At 54.8% G+C, this 20,352-nt stretch overlaps 1 protein-coding gene and 1 non-coding gene across 2 annotated transcripts; both read left to right on the top strand.

Annotated features, from left to right (window-relative positions):
- The first annotated feature begins 511 nt into the window (after positions 1-511).
- IL34 (interleukin 34) lies at positions 512-13,770 on the top strand. Its single transcript, XM_030582209.1, has 6 exons — positions 512-628; positions 1,207-1,310; positions 2,158-2,235; positions 3,100-3,273; positions 11,640-11,778; positions 12,372-13,770. The coding sequence occupies exons 1-6, from the start codon at positions 601-603 to the stop codon at positions 12,377-12,379; spliced, it is 531 nt and encodes a 176-aa protein (XP_030438069.1). The 5' UTR covers positions 512-600; the 3' UTR covers positions 12,380-13,770.
- TRNAG-GCC lies at positions 4,710-4,780 on the top strand. The gene has a single exon. It is a non-coding gene; the product is annotated as a tRNA-Gly (tRNA).
- Positions 13,771-20,352: the final 6,582 nt, after the last annotated feature.

Genomic DNA, 20,352 nt, shown 5'->3' on the forward strand with positions numbered 1-20,352 from the left:
CTAAAATGCTTTGATCGGTAGAATTGGTCAAACAAACTGGTCCCGTCGATGTGCAGTGCCCCTGAAATGCAGCCAGCTGGGGGTGGAGGTGAGCACCGGGGTCAGCCAGCCCGCAGCAGAGCTCACTGGGGCGCTGTGTGTTAATGAAGGGCCGAGTTCAGAGCTCCGAGGTGCTCTACCCCGCTCCGTGCGCCGGCCTCTCGGCTAACGCTGGATCCATTTGGTTTACCATGCGCCTCCCGTTACAGAGTCCAGCTTCTGAGACAGACGGAGGATAACGCTAGCACTGCCCACCCCCAGCAGCCTCGGGGATCTGCAGCCTGCAGCCGTTCACCTGGGTCTGGGTTGTTCCTTCCTCCTGGCACCTTGCGATGGGAGCACATTGGCAGCAGCTTTTCGCCCAATTGCAGCCAACACGTGCGGCACCCTAGAGAGCAGGGAGCCTGCAGGGCTTTCCTCAGCAGCAGCGTCCTGGGGCACCCACTGGTCTCTCTCCCGTGAATTGCTGCTCCTGGCACGTGGGAGGCCGTTTCCGCTGACGCAGCCATTGTCACGTAGGCCGGATTGTCCGTCTGCTCGGTGCCCGGACACGCCGTCAGCATGCAGCGGGGCTACGTGCCCTTCCTCTGTGAGTACAATGGGGTGTCACATGCAGGGCAGGGACGCGCCTGTGGCCCTGTTCTGGTTCGGAGGGTGCCAAGACCAATACCCTCATAACAGCACTGGGCCAAGCCCCTTTCCCCAGGCAATCCCTGGCTGTGCCAGCCCATTCCTGTGCCTCCCACTGGCTGGCGCGCCCAAACCTGCTGTGGGCCGTGGGCTGCCCCAGAGAGGCCGGGATGGCCAAAGGGCCCACGCAGGGATGCAAGGGAGGCAGCAGAGCTGCTGCCAAGCCCAGCTCACAAGCTGGATAACAGCCGCCCAGGGACGAAGTCCCAGCACTGGTCCATGTGCTCAGTGGGTGGGACCCAACGCGCTGTTCAGGGACGCAGCCAGGTGGGGGAATGTTCTCCGCTCTCCCCTTCCTTCAAATGATGCTGAGCCGTGGGAGCCAGTTCTCTTGCCCTCCCCTCCCCAGGCTGCTGCCTCGAAACCCTGACAGATTTCCCAATCCTCTTCCGAGCCCTGCTCTGCTTCCTGGCCCCCAGCTGGTGCATGGCCTTACCCCTCTCCTTCGCCCTCGGGTGGGGGGGCGGTGATTTGCAGATTTTGTGACTGTCCTGGGGCTGGAGGCTGCAATGCAGAAGGAATGCAGGATTATCGAGGCTCTCCAGAACAAGCTGACGTATCGGCAGCGGCTCCAGTACATGGTAATTCTTTCCCCCTAGGCTCAGGCCACGTTACCGGTTGATTTATCTCCCCCTTTCCAAAGGCCCAGACTTGCGTCCCCGGCAGTAGTATGGCCTCTGCCTTTCTGTCCATGGCGCGTTAAGTGCTTGGTGGGGGCCATGGAATCGGAACCGTCTCCTGTTTCATCCCCCGTAGGCTTCTCCGGGGCCAAGATTTTCCAAACGAGCAGCCCGACGCTGACCTGCTAACTGCCCTGGACGCCAGCTAGACGCCCTGGTTTTCTAATGGGCTGAGCCCCCGGCAGTTCCTGCTGATGCTTGCCCTGCCTTGCAGGGTCCCTCCTGGGGCTGCTGGTGGGTCAATTTCCAAGCCCTGATTTAGTGCACAACCAGGTACCCAAGTGCAAACTATTTGGCGCTCGTTTTCAAACATCCAAGAGGGTGCTGCAGCCCCCGGGGAGGCAAACTGGTGCTGAGCTGACTTGTGCAACACTGCCTTCTAGTGGGCAGAGTCAGAACTGCCCAGCTGTGTGTGTCAGGCCCTAGGCTGCAGGCAGCTCCTGACGATTCTCCTTTAGCTCAGGTGGTTGGGACTTTTGGAGCAGGAACGTCCCCGTGGCATACAGTGACAGTGTCACGGCATTAGGCGGCTGCACACCTGTTTCAGGTGTTACAACCCAAATTAGTTTTCAGTATTTGTTTACTCACAAGGAAACATGCCCCAGGTACCTAGCAGGGGACACGCTTCCCTGTCAAGGCAGGGGGAGGGGACAGGAGCAGTTGCTGATGGGGGCACAGCCCAGCAGGATCCAGGGAAGAGAGAAGCTTTTAGTTCACTGCTAGGATTTTATTTTTCTTGCCTTTGCAGAAACACTATTTCCCCATCAACTACACCGTGAATGTCCAGTTCGAAGAGGTTCTCAGGGCATCCAACATTACCAGGCTGGTAAGGTGTCCGGTGCTCACTTTCCATCCTCTGGGAACAGCTCTGCTGTCAGCTCCATGATCTTTCTACGGGTGCTCCGAACAGCTGCTCCCTTAGCTCAGCTGGAGTCTCGGCCTCAAGGCCCATGTGCTCTAGATGAGCTGTACCAGCCCGTGGCTTGTTAGAAATCCCTCCCTGCCTCTGGGCTGGCGGAGGTACCGCAAGAGTCAGGAAAATCTGTGCCAGAAGTGGATGGAACCTGACACCTGGCCTAGGCATTAGAGCTTTTCATCCAGGACACACACTTCAGCCATCATCCCTTACTGTGCACTAAAGCCGCGGCTATACCTGGTTCTCACTGGGCCCCAAGCAGGAATTGAACAGTCCTACAGCAGCGTAAACTTCTAGCTAGGGTGGTGCGATCTAGGGCTCGGTTCTCCCCAGTTTCCAGGTAGGGAGCAGCTGTGAAGGTTAAATGCTGGGTTGAGAGGGAAGGATAGTTTGAGGAGGAATCAAACTTTGCAGAGGCAGGGGTGCTGGGTTCTAAATTTTGCTCATACCCGGGGGGTCGGGATCTGGGGGCAGCTGCCAAGTCTGGATCTGGCTTTCCCCAGGGCTTAGGGATGATCTAATCACAGAAGCGAGCTGGCAAGCAGGGCCACTGAATCCGGCTAGTGCAGAGGACAAGGCATGTGCCAGCTGGGGGCACTTGCTGAGCAGAAGCTCTTTGGAGGCTGCAGTGGAAAAGACAAAGCAGCTGGGGGCAGGGGCTGGGTGTGGGCTCAGGTGCTCCTCTGTGGACCCGCTGGGACCCAGGGCAGCAGTCCCTTAGGAGGCTCTCCCAGAGGGCGGCCGTGCGTGACCTTGTCCCCTCGTCCTCCCCAGCGGGATCAGAATGTCAGCGAGCTGTCCCTGCGCTGCCTGTGGCTCAGTGTGAACTCCCAGGTGCTGCTGAAGATCGGGGCTGTGCTGCTGGAGAAGCACCTGTCCTGGGAGTACATCCAAGATCTCTGCCTCCTCTTTGAGCATCTGGCTGAGGAGTACGAGGACTGCAACCAGGTGGGGAACCTCTTGGGGCCCCAGGACCCCCCCCCTTTTGGGTTCGATTCCTGTGTCTCATACAGTGCTCAGCGAATACCTGCCATGGGGCCAAAGGGCAGGGCAGGGTGAAGCAGGGAGCCAGGGCAGACCCCGGCGCTAGCCCCAGTGTGGAGGAGCTGCCCTGGGGTGACTCTTGCTGTGACAGGGCAGCCTGGAAAGGGGCAGGCCTGCCCCAGCCCGCCTGTGGCTGTGTCCTCCTCCTGGGTTGGCTGGAGGAGGGGGGCCGGGCTTTCCGACACCCCAGACACCAGATCCTGTTAGGCTGCAGGTGGGTTTTGATCGCTGCACTGGGCTCCAGACACAGAGCAGCCCCCGGCAAAGGGAGCTCAGCCCCTCCCGTCCTTCCTCCACGGGGCCCCAACACCAGGCTGTGCCCGGGCAGAGCCGGAGATGCCATGGGTGATGGGGGAGCTGAGATGCTGTTTATGGGCCACATGCACCCTGCGCGCTTGGCACCCACATGGGCTGCATGAGCACGCAGTGCTGTGGATATGGCAGCTGAGCCATATGAGCACCCCCCCCCACACACACACACACAGCTGTGTGTCTGGCTGCTCTCAGGGCAGGGGTTTTCTATTGCTCTCTTTGTACAGCACCTAGCACGACGGGGCCCCGATCTCAGCTCGGTCCCCAGGTGCTACTGCAGCCAACACACCCATGGCAGGAACATCTCAGGAGGCTGGTGGCCTCACCAGAAAATGGGTGCTGGGCGGCTGGTGGGGAGGGGGCAGCGCTGCTGGAGTCAGGCCGTGGGGGGGGGCACCCTTGGAATCAGTGATAAAGCAAGAGCCGCATGGGAGAGAGCCCGGCCTGAGGGACAGCAGAGGGAGGAGGGAGCCTGCAGCCACACGCTGCTCATTGCTGGGCTTTACCCTTCCCTTGGGCCCTAACCCTGGTGGTAGCTTTACAGCCCAGCCTGCTCTCTTCCAGCTTGCAGCTGGTGGGGGGAGGGGGGGTGCGGTGAACTGCAGCGCCCTCTAGTGGCTGTATGGTCTGGAAGGAGCCTGACCCCCCACCCCGCCCAAGTTCTCTGCCAGTGAGAGGCGCTCAGGGGAGCAGCGAGTTGGTTCCCAGTACTGCAGGTGGATTCCCCTCGGCTTCTGGTGGGGCGGCTCAGAGTGGAGCCAGCAGGCAGCCCAAGGGGCAGGGTGGGTGGCTGCATAGCCTGAGGGGCAGATTGCAGCCTCTCCGGTGCTGTCCTGGGCTGTGAGCTGCTGCTGCTCTCTCTGGGCCAGTTGCTGGTGCCCTGAAGGTGGCTCACTGCGGCCTTGTGGCACAGCCAGCCCTTCGTTGCCCGTGCGGCAGTGCACTGACTGTACGGGGAACTGCAGGAAGGTTCCAACACGGCTTCCTTGAGGGTTCAGCCAGCTGGGAGGAGGCTCTGGGCAGGCTGAGCATTGGTGGTTCAGTGGTAGAATTCTCGCCTGCCACGCGGGAGGCCCGGGTTCGATTCCCGGCCAATGCAGCTGTGTCTTTTTCTTTTTGCCTTCTCTTTTGAAGCCTCGTTGAGCTGCAGTCAGGGGAAGGGAGCTGCAATCTTTTAAAATAAAGGTCCCTCTTTAGGGATATTTCTCACCCCCTGTTCCCTTGTAGAAATCTTACAGGAGTTTTAAGGGCTGTTGACATCACATACTGTTATCCTGTAACTTGGATCTGTTCCATCCTGGGCCGTGAGCCTGGGCTTGCTCAGAGCTTTGGATTATTTTAGCTCCTAAGAAACCCAGGTTCTGTGGTCACCGGCATGGCTGACTGAGCAGGCTGCTCTGGCTCTGTGGCCTTCAGCTAAATGAAAACCCAGAGCATTTGTCATTAAAAATCCCAGAGACTTTCCCAGGCAATTATTCCTGGCCAAATTCCCTAGCAAAAATTACCACTGTTGCTGTCCCTGTTCTAGATCCAAACATGGGGCTGTTGCTATGATTTATAGGAGAAGAAAGCCCAGACCAGGACTGGGGCCCCTGGGCACTGGAAAAACTGAAAATGTAAAACAGTCCCTGCCGCAGAGAGCTTCCAAGCTGTACAGGAACCCATGTTCTCTGCATTGGCAGGGACCTGCCTTGGTTGTCACTGATAGAGTCCAGAAGTGCTGACTTGCAAAGAGAAACGGTGCCGCACCCATTTGTTCTCTTAGCACCTCAGTGTCACCACCTGGCAGTTGTGATCCTCTCGGATTGACAGTGTGGGGAGGGCTGAAGCTGGTCAGTACCAAGGACCAGCCAGGGTGAGGCAGGACCATCTGGCAGACTCCCTTTGAGTCAGCCTTGAGCCAATGCCATAGCCCAATGCTCAGGGGCAGGGGTTGGGAGCGGGGAAATGAGGGTGCCGACCAATTGTGTTTATTAAGGATCACAGCCTGTTTCACAAGCATAGCTGTGGGAACCTCAGTGTCGTGGTGAAATTCCAGTGCAGGTGAGTGCCTCCGGCAGCCCAGGAATTTCCTCCTGCACATTCACTGGGTTTAGGTAATGTTTTCCTTGTGGCATTGCTGCTGCTGCTGTTAGCTAGCACCAGCATTCCACTCCAGGGGTGGCTGCATATTAGTTCTTATGTCCCTCCTGTGCCCCCAACCCCTGCATCCCCCTCCTGCACCCACGTGGGGAAACTGACCTGGATGCACAAAGCAGCCGCCACTGCTGCTCGCATCCCCACTGGCCTGCTGCTCCTCCGCCCCCTGCAGCCCTAGGGGGCTGGGAGGGGGGAGCAAGGAGCTGTCAGGGCTCCCTGCATCCAGGGCACTTCCCCTGCGGGCTGCGCAAGGGGAGGGCAGGAGAGCCGCAGCTCCTGATGCTTCAGCAGCACAGCCCAGGTGGGGAAGAGACCTGGATGCAGGGAGCCCTGCGGGGTGTGTGTGTGTGTGTGTTGTGTTGAGGGGAGTGTTTGTGTGCCTGAGTGAGTGACTGCGCTGTCTCTTTACGAAATCATTCAGCATCAGGAGCCTGAACTAGGCTTGTTCAGACACAAGCAGCCGCCCAGGGGCCCCAGAGAGGCAGCAGCACACACAGATCCCCCCATCCCGTCACCCCAGCTTAGGGGAAATCGGGTACACGGGTGGGGGGAGCGGGACACCCTGCCATCAGCCCCTAGCCACCCCCCGCAAAGCAGACAGGAGGCGCTCCCAATGCAGAGTGGCCAGGGGTGCCTCTAGGGACGAACGGGGGGCAGGTGAGACAGGAATCAAACACATGTCTTGGGTACGGGAGGTACAAATTTGGCCACTGAACCACCAACGCCCCTGTGTGTTGCGTCTCTGCTGACTTCCCTGCAAACACACCTGGCCTGATTCTGTCACCCAGTGATGGGTGCACAGCTCCTCACCGAGATGGAGAAGGGGACCTGCAAACACTCCACTAGCACCTGCTGCCAGTGCCACTGGTGAGCAGAAAAGCAGGCCTGGGCCATCCCCTTAGTGGTGACCTGTAAGTGTAGACAGAGGGGCTCATGCTCTCCCTCTCCAGGAATGCCGGGGGTGGGTTGGTCATGGGGGTTTGTTCATTTCTTGTGTTCTTACCATGGGAGTGCCAGGAATGTCAGCTGGGGTGGCCTGTGAGAACGGGCAGCTCTTCCAGCCCTATGCTGACGGAGTTGGGTGCTGAATGGTTCATGGGGCTGGCTGTTCGCCCCACTACTTGAGTGAACTAGTGTAAACTCCTCGGGCATTCTCACACCCTACCCCTAGAGTCCCAGACAGTCCCCTTGGCTACGCTGGTCTGTCTTGCCCCCCAGTGAGCCCACCTTTGTGAGAGATGGGCCCTCGCACCAAAGATCACAGCCAGATTCAGCTTACTTCGCCAGGCCAGTTGCACTTTAGATCTCACACCACAGACAACGCTTGTAGCCAAGCCTATAACAAACCAGTTAGAGATTTATTATACAGGAAAAGGAAATACATTGTTTACAGGTTAAAGCAGGTAAACCTGTGTGCACACAAATGAGTTCCAAACCGTTTTCAAAAAGTACTAAAAGGTCTGTGCTAAGCTGTATCCGTCCTTTAGGGCTGACCCCGGCCACACACTGGGAGTCTCTTGCTTCTGCTTAGTAACCCTTGTCCCTTTGGGTCCATGCAGCACAGGCACAGTTCCCCCTTGTTAGCCTCCCCCCCTCTTCCAGCCCTCTTGAAATTGCAAACTCCAAGGTTGGGAGGAATTAACTTGCAAGTCTCCTCTTCATGGGTGGGGAGGGGCGAGGGGAAGGACGGGAAGAGAAATCAATAAAGTCTTTCTGTCCCCTTCGGTGTTCCATGATAGTTTGGGATGGACCTTCCATGTGGTGCAGGACATGTGCAGCCTCCAACAGGACATGTTTTCATGCTAATTAACATCTGTCTGGTGATTGACGCAGTCACAGAGGCTCACAATGCAACTGCTCAGATCTTAACTTATCATATGGGCTACAGATGTTGTAAGGGAGACAAGTGCAGACAGCAATTCACAAGCATTCAATGAAGTCTAAACACTAAGCACATTCTTTATAACTCTTAATACCGGTTTTACCGCTACAGGGAACCGGGCGGGTCCCAGCTAGCTCTCTGTCAGCATGCATGTGAAGGGGGGGGGCCTTTGCCAGCGTCACACGCAACTGGTCAAAACGATTTAAAATACACAATAGCGATGACATTTTTCATCGACATTTCAAACATTGTCATGTAATGGTGACCTTCCTGATGGAAGTTCTAGTGAATATTTTGCCCCGTTTGACCAGCTCAGGAGATGATAAAATTCTGACACACATTCATTGAAATTTTGATTCAATTAAAAAACAAACAAAAACTCATGTTTAAACTCAGGGCTCTACAACCCATCCTGGACAATGATCCCAAACTTTCACAGGCCTTGGGTGGCAGGCCAGTCCTCACCCACAGACAACCTGCCAACCTGAAACATATTCTCACCAGTAACTGCAAACTGCGCCATAGTAACTCTAACTCAGGAACCAATCCATGCAACAAACCTCGATGCCAACTCTGCCCACATATCTACACCAGTGACACCATCACAGGACCTAACCAGATCAGCCACACCATCACCGGTTCATTCACCTGCACGTCTACCAATGTAATATACGCCGTCATGTGCCAGCAATGCCCCTCTGCTATGTACATTGGCCAAACTGGACAGTCTCTACGGAAAAGGTTAAATGGACACAAATCAGATATTAGAAATGGCAGTATACAAAAACCTGTAGAAGAACACTTCAATCTCCCTGGACACACAATAGCAGATTTAGAGGTGGCCATCGTGCAGTTGAAACTTCAGGACCAGACTTCAAAGAGAAACTGCTGAGCTTCAGTTCATCTGCAAATTTGACACCATCAGCTCAGGATTAAACAAAGACTGTGAATGGCTTGCCAACTACAAAACCAGTTTCTCCTCCCTTGATTTTCACACCTCAGCTGCTAGAAGAGGGCCTCATTCTCCCTGATTAAACTAACCTCATTATCTCTAGCCTGCTTCTTGCTTGCATATATATACCTACCCCTGGAAATTTCCACTACATGCATCCGACGAAGTGGGTATTCACCCACAAAAGCTCTTGCTCCAATAGGTGTGTTAGTCTATAAGGTGCCACAGGCTCTCTGCTGCTTTTACAGATCCAGACTGACACGGCTACCCTCTGATACTAAAAACTCATGTAATTATCATGAAAATTTCTGCCCAAATTGTGCTCTGGTTTTCAGTGAGTGCCACTGAATTTTTAAGGTAAAGAAGAAGGGAAAACAAAACCTTTAAAAGGAAATTGTTCATTGCCTGCCCTGCTTTATCCACCAGCCAGAAGCAAAGAAAGGCAGAAAGCCCGTCTTGTCTGGAGTTTTTGGCAGGTCATCTTTGACATTATAGATAATGGCGACTCGTGAGCGAAACATCAAATCGCAAGTGAAAGAAACTCTTCACAGCTGCAGCATTGGCTCTTCTGTGGCAATACTGTCCCCTGCTACATAGGAGGCCTCAGTTTGATTCTCAGCTGATGCAAATGACTTTTGTTTAGTGTCCTTTTGCTCTACAATCCTGCTGCAGGACCATGGGGGACCTGACTGACGAAGATACAAGCATTGTCTTTGCATTCAGGAAATGCCTGTTGTTCAGGGAGCTGCCTTTGCTGTCACTGACCCTCCAGCAGGACCGACTTTCAAAGAGAAACGGTGCTTCACCTGCAAGTCCTATTAGCACCAGTAATGGGTGTCACCACCAATGTAGCCCCTTGAGCTGTCATCCTGTCAGATCCCCCTTCTGGGGTGGGCTGGGACCAGCCAGGATCAGCTGGCAGCCTACCCTTTGAGTCAGTCCTGAGCCAGTGCCACAGCCTAGTGTTCAGGGGTCAGGTGCTGGCCACTGGGAGAGGGGACATGGAGGTGCTGATTAAAGATCCCACCGCCCATTTCACAAGCGTGGAACCTCAGTGTCCTAGCTAAATTGCACAGTGGGTTAGTGCCTCCTGCTGCCCGGGCTTTCCTCTTGCATTGCCTGTGTGGTGGGGGAGAATTCTCCCACCCTCCCTCCTGCTGGGCACCCTTAAGCTGCTCTTTTCCTGCAACACATACCTAGTCTGTTTCGGACTGTACCATTCAGTGCTGGATTCATGGTTCCCCCTCGCCAGGATCGTCTAGTTTAGGAACAAAGACCAAGGTTAGGCCAGGGTGAACTGGAACGTGAGCTCACTCAAATACCTAAACTAGAAAACTCCAATGGGCCCGGGGGCTGCACGGGTTAGCAACATTTTCAAGATGACTTCTAAGGCGAGATCTGTCAGCTGACATGTTCCCTTTACTGTGTGTCTGTAGAGAAAGGCCAAGAGGGGACTTGGGTTCCTTAGAGGGTTTTCGTGTCTTAGTATTGTGAATCTCATACCTGGTGGCTTCTGGTTCTGTAGGAAGCCTTGGATGAAAGCTGGCGTGGCAGCTGTCTTTGCCCTAAACTGAAGGGGTATTATTGTTCTTACAGTGTGTGTGGGAAGTGAGGGGACACTCAGAATTGTAATTCAGGGACCATGTATCCAGTCACTTCTGAAGCGGTAGAAAACTGCCCTGCATCTGAGCAAAGCTAGCACCACGTAAATGTGAACAGAAAGAAGCTGAAAACAAGGAGTTTGAAACAAGCCCATTAAGAATCACTTTCCCCTCCCTTCAACTTCAAATATGGTGGAAAAATTTGGTCAGCCTGACCTGAAGTCCTGCTGTTCTGGCCAGTCTGTCTGTGTGGGGGATTGTTTTAGCGGCTGAGGATTGTGATGAAAGCTCCAGGCCTCTCTCTGCCAATGTCTGAGCGTGAGGTGACTTTGGAACGACCAGGAGCCTGGGCGGAGGGTTGAAGCAATGCTGCTGGCTGGTGTGGCCAAGCCGCCGAAGTGTGACTGAAAGCATCGGCTCACAGCTGGAGCGCTGGTGGTTCTATGTTGCTCTTTCAGGCTGGGATTAGATATGGGCTTGGGCTACACAGAGTTTGTCTCGGTATAACTGTGTCAGTGGTGTGTGTGTGGGGGAGTGATGTTTGACTGGTGCAGATATACTCGTATAACCCATGGGGTAGGTGCCTTGTCCCAGTCTGGCTCCGCTCTCCATACAGGACTAAGCTATACGTTGTAGACACCGGTGTACCTACAGCTGGATTGGACTGTGTTGCCTAGGCCGGTATGGGTAATGTGGTACAACTTGTGTATAGACAGCTGCTGGCTAGGATGGTCTTACCTCTTCAGTGACACACGTAGTTGGGCGACGCCTCCGTAGGCAACATACAGAAACGAAATGGCGTCTCCCCCCCGGCGTGACTGCGCTCATACAGTGCATGTGAGGTCGCAGCGTGTGGGAGATGCCGTTCGATAGAGCAGAATGGCCTGGGGCCAGATGCCTTCCCGGGGGAGAGGGTGGACGGATCGTCCCAAGAGTGAGATCTAGCCCCCCAGTGCTGTTCTCAGTTGCATTAGCTCATCAAGCCAACCGAAGGGCCTGCCCAGACGTGAAGTCACTCCGCAGGAGCGCTCCCTCACCTCATTCCAGAAAAACTTTCACATGGAGCTGTGTCCGGCGTTGTCTGGAAACCCCACTTAGCCCCAGCGCGACTTGTGTTAACACTGTACGCTCCCTCCTAGGCTTCAGCTCCGTTTACCGTGTACCAAAGGCCCATTGCCCTGCCTTGATGAGAGCTGGGGAAGGTGCTAACAAGATGGAGCTGGTGACTCCATCCAACAGCCCACCTTTAAATCCCGTTCGGGGGCGGGAGCTGTGCAGTTCAGGCCCCTGAAGGAGGGGGCGTATGGAGAGCCAGGCAGCAGGGGAAGGGCAGAAGGTGTCCGGGGAGCAGGCCATTTACCACCTCGCTTGTGTGTTTCTGCAGGGGAACGTGGACACCAACGTTTGGGACGTGGTAGAGCAGGTTCTCACCGGTGACACAGGGAGCGGCCAGAAGGCCGTGCGCCCCAAAGCCCTGCTGGATAACTGCGTCAAGGTCATGTGGATGCTATACAGCGAATCGTGTGAGTAGAGATCCCTTCCAGGGCAGCCTGCAGAGAGGAATAAGATTAGCCAGAGTGGAGACAGCTCCCAGCTCATGGGGGTGCTATCGGGGGAGGTGAGGAGTCCGTGTTCTGGAGGGGAAATCCAGCCTGCACATTGCTCTGGTGTTGCTCTCAGGCCATGGGCAAGGGCAGCGGAAATGCCCTAAAAGTGGGGGGCCACAGGTGCCCAAACCGTGGCCCCACCCCCAGTGCCATGCTGCCCCCAAGGCCCCACCGTCACACCACGCCTTCTGCTGGAGGCCCCAACCCCAGCTGGCTCATCTCTGTCCCCTCCCCCCATTGCTTGCCCTTACGGCCAATAAAAGTGGGAGGGCCATGGCCCCTGGCCCCCCTGTTCTGGGGCTGTGAACAAGAGCAAATCTGCACGGTACAGAGGGCCCTTTGCATGCTGAGACAGATGCCCACCCTTCATGTTCCCTGTCCCGTGAGCTGGGCACAGACATGTGGGAAATGGGTCTAGCTCAGGCATTCTGAGCGGCTGCATAGGGGGGCCACCCAGCTGATCTATTTATCGTGTTAGTGACGGACGCCTCGTCTCTCTCCTGCCTCAGGTAAATAGTATTCTGCCCATGATCGGGAAGGGAGTTTGGCCGTTTTCTCCCTCTCTCCATGCCCTCTGCACTGCCTTGGCATGTGGTCTCTGTTGTCACGCTGCCTGTCTGCTTGTGCTCCACAATCCCAGCTTCCATGTTGCGTTGTGCCTGCCACCTCCCCGGGGTCCAGAGGAAGCCAGTGCCCTACAAAGCATCTTCCAAGGTGCCCAGCAGTGGGAGCTTTGCCTTGCTCTCCCAGGGAAGAATGAGAGCAAAGGCGGAGGATGGAGAGCGCAGAGGAGTGGATTTTCTCCACCGGTGCCATAGGACAAACTCAGGAAATCTTTCTGGCACGGGGAATCCAGGGAAGGTGGTGGCATCTCCTGCCATGAACAGGCTGCATTTCTGTCCCTCTGAGGGTGAGGCAATGTGTTGCTCCACACCAGATAGACACCCGAGGGCCCGCTCTGCGGCAGAAATGGAGACTTGCCTCACATTCGAGCCTGCTTCAGCAAGGGATTTTCTCACCAGGGTTGTCGGAGAGAAAGCATGATGTGACCTGGCCTGGGGCGTGTTGGCCTCGGCGCATGCCTGAGTCAGAAATGCCGCTGCTGTCTCCCACCCCAGGATGCACAGCTGGTGCACAGCAGCCCCCGCAGAGAAGAGCCGCTGGAGGAATTCTGCCCATCCGGTGGGTGCTCCCCAGAGACTGCTGTGACTGGGCTGGCAGCTTCACGGCAGGGACGTTCCAACCCCTGAATGTTTAACCCAAAGCCGCTGTAGCTGGAACATTCCCACTCGGCCTGGCCTCACCTGGGGCCCAAAGAGGAAAGGAGCATCAGGCCACGGAGTGAGTGGGACAAGGGGCTTTGGACCCCGTGTACGAGGGAGCCTCCTACAGGGACACTTTCCATCCTGCCCCAGCGCTGGTGCATGTGAGAGCAGGACCAGGCCTGTGGAGCCAGAGGATCTGAGAGTGCCAACAGCAATCTGCCCTCGGACTCTTCCTAGAGCTCGTGTTGCGGTTCCCCTCCTGAGTGAGCTGATGGACGATGGAGCCGTGCACCTGCAATGTGTGTTAATGAGCCATTGCCCATTGAGCTGACCCTCTTTCTAAAACGCCTGTCGCCATTCTCACCCAGCACCATAGAGCTCACGACCAGGCCCTTGGGCTGCCTCGTCTGTTCATTCACTGGCTAGCGCACCCGGAGATACGTGCTAGAAGACGTTCTCTGCTCCTGTTTTCAGTGCTGCCAACTCATGTGGTTTAATCGCGAATCTTGTGACATTTGGTGTTTTCTTTAAAGCCCCGAGCCCTGGAATCACCGTATAAATGCACCTTGTCAGCTTGCCTTAACGAAAAAAAGCTGGTCTGTCGCTCTCCTGGGCGCTTGTAAATGTGTCCCCTAGAGACTCCAGTGCCAATAAATGCAATAAATAGCAAGTGAACTCAACTCTAAATTTAAAGTCTCATGATTCTGTGGGGGCTGGGAACCTCTTCCATGTCATGTGTCCTCCCTCCGGCCTGCTGGGAGTCTCGTTGGCCTTGTCTCTCATGCTGCACAGGCCAGGTGCTGGGGCTGAACGGTTTCTGTGCAGGCTAAGTGACAAAGGATGCCCTGATCTCCCTCCCCCGCCCCCCCGTCACACAGAGCTGTTTTGTATCCAGAATCTGAAGTGCTTTTCAAAGGGAAATCTGTAGATGCGGGAGGACTGGGCTGTGTCTGCTCCAGCCAACTTTGTAGCTGGAATTCTCCACCAACTGGAGCAACAGTGGAAGCTGCCGTGTAGACGGCGCAGGGGCACTTTGCACTCTGTGCTGTCTAACTCCACCTTGAGCGTGGCTAGAGGACGCCATGATAGAAATGCCCAAGTCCTCTCTCTACTGCAGCTTTCACCGTAGGTACCACTGGTGGAGAATGATGTCAAAGTTTGCTGCTAAGTCAAGGCCAGAGAGGAAAGAGAGAGGGTTTGCACAACAAGAGGGAGCAGCATGTGAGGAGTTGGCCATAAAAGTTTTGCATCTGATGGAAACGTTGTTCCCTAGGGTTAGCCTGGCCCCGTGAAGGTGGCAAATGGCAGATCACCACTGCTGAATCATGACTACCGTTCTGTGCTGTCGACTGCCCTGTAACTGGTTCCCTGGAAAGTGCTGAATCCTCAGATGGCCCGAGGGCTGAGCATGTCTCACAGACCTGGAGGGAAAATTTGACACCCACAAGCAGGAATTGGGTTCGAACCAGATGTTGCAGCTGCCTCCCTCCATGCATCTCTGGGTCAAAGCCCCTTTTTTCCAATTATGGGGACCACCCCAGATTCCACCTGCAACTACCTGCATTGTCTCCCAACCCAGCTACCTCAGACCTAGTGCAGTAGATTTGTTGGGCCCAGGAAGAAGTGAAGCAGACTCTGGAAAAGGCAAGAGCAGACTATAAGCAGTATGCAGACTGTATCGACAGCAACATCCCGCCTATGCAGTGGGGCAAAAGTGTGGTTCTCCACAGATCATCTCCACCCAGACAGACCCTCTCACAAGCTGGACTTCTGGTTCCTTGGTCCTTTTAAGATCCAGTAACAGGTTGATCCAGATGCTTTTAAATTCCGTCTACTCCACCCTCTGAAGTTTCACATATCGCTTTTAAAACTCTACCCAGAAAACCCTTTCCTGCACAGGACCCAGCCACTGCTTTCACTGGGACAGGTACAGGGCATCAGAAATAGGTGGTTCATGAGATCCTGGACTCTAAATTTAAATGTGGCTGGCTCTGGTGGTCTCTGTTTGGCATCCCCCATAGGTGTCCCCAGGCTGCCTCAGACCATGCAAGTCTTTGAACCACTACCTCACTGGGCCATCAGGCTCATGGACAGCAAGAGGGATCTGTGTGAAGGAAACAGTTTCCATCCCTCTGGGGTGTCCCCCACACCATCCATCATGGGCCGCCTGCAGTGAGGTGAGTCATGATGGATGGAATATGGAGTGGTTAGCAGCACCTGCCGGCTGGCTAAGTGTGCCTCAGGGGGTATCCTCCCAGAAGGGGCTCTGATGAACCGCTGCCATAGCCTCGCCATCTCCCAGGGATCCCCTTTTTCCCAGCTTGCCTAGGAGGCTGACATGGGACAGGGCCATCTCACAACCAGCTCCTATGCACTATCATGGCTGCTACCTGCATTGAGTGTTTTTGACCCATGGGTAGATGCCTACCAACCCCCTCCCATCCTGGCCCAAGGAATCACACTCGCCGAAGCATTTTGCAGTTGGGGAGGATGGTCCCGGTGGCAGAAATGCAGTGGCAGTTCAGATATGTGCATGGAGGAAGGCATTAAGGTGACCCTGTGGTGGACCAGCACTGAAGGAAGAAACCCCCTCGAATAGCCTCACTCTTTCCCCCTAGCCATGAGGTGGGGGAACAGGACAAGCATGGAGGAGGCTGCCTCAAAATCTGCCTGCCTGGTCCCCCCACCACACACAGGGTAGCTCTACCATTGCTGTGCCGGGGGGGGGCTGAGCTAGCACATGCAGCCCTATGAATGATCTTTCTCCAGCTTCACCTGTGGAAACATTTTAATGACTTTTACATCCTCCAGATAGTCAAGTCTGACCGTCTTCTCGGCACTCTGCCAGGGCCCTTGACCAACCCCAGCAGGGCTGATCCAGGGACCTCACTAAACCATTCAATCAGTGGTAGTGGCGTGTAGAGCGAGCAGGGACTTAACGCTAACTTGTCAATCACAGAACGTCAGGGTTGGAAGGGACCTCAGGCGGTATCTAGTCCAACCCCCTGCTCAAAGGGGGAACCAATCCCCAGACAGATTTTTACTCCAGATACCTGGATGGCCCCCTCAAGGATTGAACTTACAACCCTGGGTTTAGCAGGCCAACGCTCAAACCACCGAGCTATCCCACTTACTGGGAATTCCTCATTCATGGGGAATATTTGCAATCCCCAATCCCCGTCACGAATGGAGCTCAATAGGTACCCACCCCTGTCAGCCTAGGATAGAGACACACTGCACTAGCCTCTAGTGCACATGCAACTGGACAGCTCAGGTATCCCAGACCTGATATTGCTCAGCCTCGATGGCTGAAGGCCACTTGTCCCACTCAGAAGTTGGAAGCTGACTGCTCAGAGATCACATAACCAGTTAGCATGCCAGAGTCTTGTTCATTATCCGAATTAACCAGGCATGTCACTCCACCAGCTAAGAATGACCATCCACCAACACCCGCTGGAACAAGAAAGAGCTATTAATCTAACAATCCTTTCCACCTCTGGATTGGGTGAGATTTCCTGTGATGAATCAAATTAAGATGGTGGTGCCCTTCGGTCAGTTACTGTAAGTTTAACTTTGCAACCATCCTTTCCCTGGAACCGAAAGACTCTGGCTTCCCATAAGCTGCCCAGTAGGTCACTGGAATAATGCCATTGGAGTGCCGGTCAGAATCATTTGTAGGTGGAATCACAATGGTATTTTAACATCTTTGTCCTCTGACTTTTGTTCTTGATTAATTAAAACATTCTTGGCAAATGTTTTCTCTTTGATTTGTGTTGTGCTGGTCCAAGCATTTCACCTCCATTGACACAAGATGGTTGCCCCAGGCCATCTCCCTTAATCGTGGCCTTAGTCCGAAACCTAGCACAGCAGAACTGAAGTCCTAGTCTGTTACTCCTAGCTGGAGGATTCTGGCTACTGGCTTGCTCTGAACACTGTAATTTTTTCAGAGTAAATGCTTCAGAGCCCCAGGACACTCAGGTAAGAGAATTGAGGGAGCACTGAGAGGCAGGGTCTGGCACAAGCAGTAGTTCACCTCACTGCAGACTGCAAGGTCGATCCCAAGGTCCAACTCTGTGGGTGCTTCAAGGCTGGAGCGCCCACGAAAAAAATTAGTGGGTGCTTAGCATGCTTGGCACCCACCAGCAGCCAAGCTTCCTCCCTTCCCCCAATGCCACCTGATTGCCGGTGCCCCTGCTATTGACTCCCCCCCATCCCTCCCAGCTCCTCCACGCTGCAGAACAGCCATTCAGCGGCATGCAGGAGGCTCTGGGAGGGAAGAGGAGGAGTGGGGATGGGGCACGCTTGGGAGGGAAGAGGCAGGGAGGGGACAGAGCAGGGGTGGGAATAGGTGAGGCAGAGATAGGGCCATGGGGGAAGGGGTGGAGAGGGGTGAGGTCTGGGGCAGAGGGTGGGAGCTTGGAAGAAGGAATGAAGTGGGGGCAGGCATGGAGAGTGGGGTAGAGAGGAAGTTGATGTCTATGCCAATATCCAACTACAAGCTTTTTAATTGCAGCAATATTAATATACACTATTTGAGCTGGAATTACCACAGCTGCTGGCACCAGTTTTGCCCTCCAGTGGAGTCTTGTTAAAGGATCTAAAGTGTACTTACTCCAATCACAGGGCCTCGAAAGAGTCCCGTATTGCTATATGGATGTCTGCTGCCTTCCTCAGATGTGGTAGCCGTTTCCTAGGCTCCATTTCTGGAATCAAACCCTGATTCTATGTTCCCCAGGGTCACTGTGGTAGGTACATGAAATACCATCAAACGTTGATAGGACAGACATTCAGCTGCACCATATCAGCACAGGGGCGAGTGCTTGGCCCAAAGTTTGCTAGAGTCACGAGAGCAGATGAGTGGTTGGTTTTGGTCTGATAAATGCACACATCGCCTGAGGTCAGAGCTCATTGGCATGTCTGGAATTACCTCAGTTATCCAGGTAATGGTTACGGTGACCGAAGGAACCATAACTGATTTAATGAGCCATTTGCAGTTTCAGGGTACCGGCCATAGGCATCAACACCGTGGGTGCTCTGGGGCTGGAGCACCCGCAGAAAAAAATTGCCCTGTAGCCCCGGCTCCCTTCTCCTGCTTACCTCCGCCGTGATCACGCCACTGCATCCTGCTTCTCCCCCCGCCCCCAACACTTGCACCGCGAAACAGCTGATTCACGGGGCAGGGAGGGAGGGGGAACATGGCACATTGGGGGAAGAGGCGGGGCTGGGGTGGGGATATTGGGGAGGGATCCAATAGGGGCAGGGAGGGGCAGAGTTAGGGTGGGGACTTTGGGGATGGGGTGGAGTCGGGGCAGGGAAACAGGTTGGGGGGCATGGGCATCCACCAGTGCCAGAGAAAGTTGGCGCCTCTGGTACGGGCCATGTGTACTTAGCCAGGCATGGCTTAATCTTTGAGACAAGCATATGCTATTGGCAGGAGCAACCAGTTAGCACCGCTTAGGAAGGCGAGCACAGGCTGCATCTTAAGGACAGGAGACACCCCTGGCAGGCCCCGCCAGGCTTCCCCAGGAAGAAGGAAAAGAGTCTGCAGAGCAACACGTGGACTGACAGGGATGGCGATCCCCCAAGATTGATCTGGGTCACAGCAGGGTAGGATGGCAGAAGAGAGGGATGGCCAACAAGACCCCCTTCTCCCCACTTTCCCCAGTTCCCTGAGTCACACCAGCAAAGGACAGTGGAATATAGGGTGAGCTATAGAGACCCCCTTTTCCCTGCTTTTCCAGTGGCCTTTTGAGACATGGCTACGTGGCATGGGGCCCATGCATGCCTTCAAGACAACTACTAGAGAACACAGCAGCAACACAGACAGGGCTGGAGCTCCTGCAAGAGGGGACTATGAGGGTCCCACCAAGAGGGGAGTGGCCACCCCAGCATGTACAAGGGTGAGCCATCATGTGTGATCGGCTCTACAGCGTGCCCCTACTCACTTTTGCAACTGCTTTGCCCTGGCAACACTCACATCTCCAGGTCATAGCCGATCCCCAGATGGGCTAACACAGCAGCTCATCCTCGCTTGGCTGGTGGAGTGACTTGTGGTGAAGGCAGCAGCAGAACCCCACAGAGAGGTGGGGCTGTCAGACTTGGACCATGTAAGGTGCCCCTTAACACCGCTGCACACACACGCAGTCATTTCCTTCCAGGCTGGGAGGTAAAACTCTGCAGATAAACTTTTGAATTCTGGGGCTGCACTAACCAGGGACAAAGACTTTTGGGTTATTGGACTTCTGGGTGATTTTTTTTGGTTGCTGGACTTAAGACCCTGAGGGGAAAAGGACACTGCCAAACTTACTTGGGGGTGGGTCTTTTTTTTCATGGTTTGTGTTTATGAACCCTGTTTGTGGTGTTTCCCCAACATAATGCCGCATTGTTTCCCTCCTTTATTAAAAGGATTTGTTACACTCAGACTCTGTGCTTGTGAGAGGGGAAGTATTGCCTCTTAGAGGCGCCCGGGGTGGTGGTGGTATGTAATTGTCCCAGGTCACAGGGTGGGAGCGTGAGCCGGTTTTGCACTGCGTTATTGAAATGGAAACTCCTAGATACTGAACCCGGCCCTTGTTGCTGCCAACTCAGATGGGCAGAAGGCTTACAATAGGAATAGCACATGACCTGTCAGTGGGGCTGTGCCAGGGGATGAATCTGCCTGTGTGGTTTGAACAAGTGACAAGCAGTATTTGAGTGGCCTCCAGTGGGCAGCTGTGATATTACCAGCCGTTACATCAACCAGTTGACTAGAATGGAGTTGACCTCTTGGCCAATCGGACACAGAAAATTTTTTCAATGTTTTCTGCGGTTGACCTATTGGCTGGCGGGACTTGGCCTGACAATGAGGGAAAGAGACAGTCCAAACTGCAGAACCAGCCAAGGGAGCCCCAGAACTCAAAGGGGAAAAAGGGTCAGTCCCACTGGGACAGGCTGCCTGCCACCCAACAAGTTGTCTAGGGCTCTCCCTCCCTAGCAGCAATGGGGAGCCTCCCTCTCAGCCAGGATCGGGCCTCTGGCAGGGCCGATGTGGCCACTAGGCGAACTAGGCAGCCACCTAGGATGCCAAGATTTGGAGGCGCCAAAAAGCAATGCCCCAAAATTTGTTTTTACACTATTGCTCCCAGTGGGAAGAAGATGCATTAGCACCTACCTCTGCAGGTGTCCTCTGCAACTGCGGGCCCCACCATCTCTCTCCACCGCGCCCCACATCACTGCCCACCAGTGT

The sequence above is a fragment of the Gopherus evgoodei genome, chromosome 12 (genome assembly GCF_007399415.2).
Source record: "Gopherus evgoodei ecotype Sinaloan lineage chromosome 12, rGopEvg1_v1.p, whole genome shotgun sequence".
Classification (NCBI taxonomy): Eukaryota; Metazoa; Chordata; order Testudines; family Testudinidae; genus Gopherus; species Gopherus evgoodei.